Consider the following 4,236-nt stretch of genomic DNA (forward strand, 5'->3'; position numbering starts at 1 on the left):
CATTTTAAACCCTAAAAACTCCTCTTTGGGCCCCTTCTGCCAAGCTGTAGGGTCTGCTCTGCCCCTTGGGCCTGTCTGCAAGCAGAGGGTGTTGTTCCATCAGAAGGGGATCACCTTCAGTGGCCATGCCATTGTTTTCCTGTTGTTCAGTAACTGAGGGATCTCAAAGCTTGCTTTCATTGCAATCTCACTTAGAGTTTCCATATTCTTAAAACCTTTTGCCAGGCAATCATATTGATAAGGCTTTCCTGTTTCAGCTTCCCCAACACCAGGGTCTCTCCCCTTTGCAGCACTGCAGATCACCATCACCCATCACCATCACCATCCATTATGACAGAACGAAGCAGAGGAGAGGAGGAGGGATGGCTGGGGAGGAGCTGGCATGGGCTGGGCTGGGCACCCTGCAGTGCCAGGGTACCTGCTGCTGATCTCCCAACTTCTGGGTTATGGCTGGGCCCTCCCAGGGGGCTCCCCTGTTGGGGCAGACCCTCCTGGGGTGGTTTTGTGTCAGGAAAGAGAGACACACTGGATCTTTTTGGTCTTCAGGTTCTTGTTTATTATTGTCTTATCTAGAGTTTTGCATGCTGACAACACCAGGCTCAGCACGCTGGAAAAGCACCACAAAATGGCCAACAATCTCCTGTTCCAAGGTCTTTTAAAGCTAAACTATCCAATTAAGAGCTGACACCTGGATTATTTTCCCTTTTAACCCAATGACTGATCCCACAGAGCCCCTAATGAGGTCTTTTCTGCCCAATTACAAAATGCCACCCAAACCCAGGGAGAAGAAGGCGTGGGAAGAGAGGCACAAGGGTGCAGGCAGGATGCCAGGCAGTGTGATGGGCTCTCTGTGCCACCCAGCAGCCTGTCCTGACCTGGGATCCCATTGCAGCAGCAGGGGGAGTTTACACAACGTGCTCAGGGTGAAATATTTATCAGGCTGTTGAAAGGCAAACCAGGCAGGAGGCTGGGCAGGAGGAGGGGAGAAAGGGCACAAACAGGGGCAGGAAGGAGCACAGCCCTGGCTGCCAGGAGCCCCAGGGAACCCCAAGCTCCCCTCTCGGGGGTGCCCAAAGCCCCTCAGTCCTGGTGTGCTGCAGAGGGACCAGGGCAGGCAGGGTCAGGGCTGCTGCTGGCTGGCAGTGTGTCTGTCCCCAGGCAGCAAGGACACAGGGACCTCGAACTTTGGGCCAGAGACCTGTGCCAGCAGGTGCCTTGAGGCAGCACCAAGAGCTGGGTGAACAGGGAAAGCTGGGAACTCAGTGCATGGAGTGGCTTCACACTGGCCCCATGCTGCAGGAAAATGCTGCCCCAAAACCAGGGGGAAGGGGCGGAGGGAAGCAGGTGTCACAGACATCTCCTATGGAAAATCCTTTCCTTAGGATTTTTCCTCCTGAGAAGCTGAGAGGCCTCAGGAACAAAATGTAAACATTGATTATCTGCTGCTGTAGAATGCAACAGGTGCATCTGTGATTGGTCTCATGTGGTTGTTTCTAATTAATGGCCAATCACAGCCCAGCTGGCTCGGACAGAGAGCTGAGCCACAAACCTTTGTTATCATTCTTTCTTTTTCTATTCTTAGCTAGCCTTCTGATGAAATCCTTTCTTCTATTCTTTTAGTATAGTTTTAATGTAATATATATCATAAAATAATAAATCAGCCTTCTGACACATGGAGTCAGGTCCTCATCTCTTCCCTCATCCTGGGACCCCTGTGAACACGGTCACAACCAGGCAGGAGAGGAGCCAAGTGGGGACAGGGGCTGCTGCAAGGAAAGCAAACCCCATCCAGACCCATCACCCCATCCTCCTGCAGCTCAGCCTCTTTGCAGGAGCAGGGAGGGCAGGATGAGCCCCAGATCCCACCCTGTGTGGGACCAAGCACCAAAGCCCCTCTGGCAGATCCAGGTACGGACAAACCTGGTCATGGATTTCGAGTTCAAAGTGGAGAACAGAGCACAAAATAACCCCAAACCCTCAGTTTCTCAGCTGAGGTCCCCAGCACCCCTCACACCCCCAGGCACCTGAGCAGAGCCAGAGTCAGTAGAAACCTTTATTAAACACAAAGCTCAGAGGAACACAAGCTTGTTAAATGGCAGTAAAAGTGAAAATGCGTCTCCAGCTCGGCCCAGCGGGACCCCAGGACCCCCCTCCCAGCCCCAGTGGCCTGGGCATGGGCAGCCAGAGCCAAAAGGCTGCACAGGGAGGGGAAGGAAAGCCTGGAGACAGCGTTGGGTGCTCACCTGCAGAGACGCTCCCCCTGGCCACCTCTGTGTCCCCTGAGGGGACAAGGACAGGGTGCCAGGGCCACCAGCCCCCCCAGCCCCGTCCCCACTGCCACCTGCCACAGCCGTGGCCTTGCCAGCCCTCTTCTGGACACAAGCAAAGCCAGGATGTGCTGGTGAGACCCTGGTGACACCCTCCACGTCCCACCAGCAGCGTCCTCCTGCTCCCTCCTGCCCCCTCCACGTCCTGGGAGAGCTCCACACGCCATAAATAATAAATAAATACCCCACGCTCAGCCAGGCTGTGGGCAGCCCCCAGGCAGGGGGACAGCCCTAAGCCAGCACCCCCCACACCTCCACCACAACAAAAACTCTCAGCACCCCCACTCTGCTGTACAGCCCCCCCAAACCCCCACGGAAATGAAACGCTGTCCCCAGGGGACAATAATAAATTAATCAAATCATTAATCTATACACAGGACAGCTTAAAGCTCTGGAACGGGCTCCTGGGGGGCAGTGGCTCTGCCCTGGGCAGTGCCCCTGATCAGGGCCCTATGGGGGGGGTCCCCCAAGATGGGAACCCCACCCTGGCATCCTCCTCATGGGGCTGGAGCTGGGGATGCCACCGGGCTGGAGGGATAACGAGAAAATATTGCAAAAAGGGCTGGGGAGGAACAGGGAGCACTGGAGCCAGAGGGGCTGCCCCTCCCCTGGCACTCCCCTGAGCACCCAGGGGGGCTCAGCCTCAGAAGTCCAAGGAGGGGAGGTCCCCAAAGTTGCAGTCGAAGAGCTCGCTGATGCCCTCGCCCTCCTCCAGCCCAAAGTGATAGTCCTGTGCCTGCGGCGGCGACAGGTTGATGAACTCATCGGGCAGGAAACCTGCCAGCTCCTCCCTGCTCTGCTCCAGCAGCATGTCCATGGAGGCCAGGGGAGACAGGCTCACCTCCTCCTCCTCCTCCGGGCCCTTGCTGGGCAGCACGCTCGGCCCTGGCAGCAGCGCTTCTGTGGGCATGGCAACAGCTGTCAATCCCATAATACCCCCCAAAGAAACCCCCCAAAAAAGCTTTTTTGCCTAGGGAGATGCTGCCTTCCCACCTCCCTGCCTCATTGGGGTTCCTGAGCAGCGTGCCAGCTCCTTGCTTGTGCCACTTCAGAGGGGCTGATGAGAGCCACCGTGACATCCCACCAGCTCCTCCCTTGTGTCCCCAGCCCCCTCCCTCATGACCCCCGGCCCTCCCTTGTGTCCCCAGGCTGTCCCCAGCCCCACTTTCCTCCCCAGGCTTGTGTCACTTCAGAGGGGCTGATTAGAGCCACCGTGACATCCCACCAGCCCCCTCGTGTCCCCAGGCCCCTCATGTACCCAGCTCCTCCCTTGTGTCCCCAGGCTGTCCCCAGCCCCACCTTGCTCTCCGGGCAGCAGAGGCATGTTGACATCCTGGGCAGGATGCAGGAGCAGGGGGGCTCTGGGCTGTGAATGGCTGGGAGGAGAGTCCTCAGCAGGGCCTTTGAAGGGGCTCTTGACAGGGCTGCAGACCCCTGAGCTGTCCTCGGGGCACAGGAACACATCAATGGGGCCCTGAGTGCTTCTCACGGAGACCTGGAACGCCTGGGGAGGGGACAGGAGTGACACAAGGTGGCACAGGGACACGTAGAGTGTTGGGGAAGATGGAACAGGAAAGCCTTATCAATATGATTGTCTGGCAAAAGATTTTGAGAATATGGAAACTCTAAGTGAGATTGCAATGAAAGCAAGCTTTGAGATCCCTCAGTTACTGAACAACTGGAAAACAATGGCGTGGCCAGCTGAAGGGGATCCCCTTTGGATCAAACAACACCCTCTGCTTGCAGACAGGCCCAAGGCTCAGAGCAGACCCTGCTGGCTTGGCAGAAGGGGCCCAAAGAGGAGTTTTTAGGGTTTAAAATGGAACACAGTATGGTAATGTAGTGATTCTTATAGGCTGTATGGAAATGCTGTAGGATTTGTATCTTGTACTAGATTGGTTAGTGAGAA

General features: G+C 56.2%; 1 protein-coding gene across 1 annotated transcript in view; it reads right to left on the reverse strand.

Moving 5' to 3' along the window:
- Positions 1–2,035: 2,035 nt before the first annotated feature.
- The window catches only part of E2F1 (E2F transcription factor 1), a gene marked incomplete at its 5' end in the record, with an annotated part of 4,044 nt that continues 1,843 nt past the window's right edge, over positions 2,036–4,236 (reverse strand). The window contains 2 exons of the mRNA XM_031064152.1: positions 2,036–3,227; positions 3,627–3,831. Coding sequence (XP_030920012.1) covers positions 2,971–3,227; positions 3,627–3,831 — 462 coding nt within the window. The remainder of the gene's footprint in view (positions 3,228–3,626; positions 3,832–4,236) is intronic.

Source organism: Geospiza fortis, unplaced genomic scaffold, assembly GCF_000277835.1.
Source record: "Geospiza fortis unplaced genomic scaffold, GeoFor_1.0 scaffold57, whole genome shotgun sequence".
Lineage (NCBI taxonomy): Eukaryota > Metazoa > Chordata > Aves > Passeriformes > Thraupidae > Geospiza > Geospiza fortis.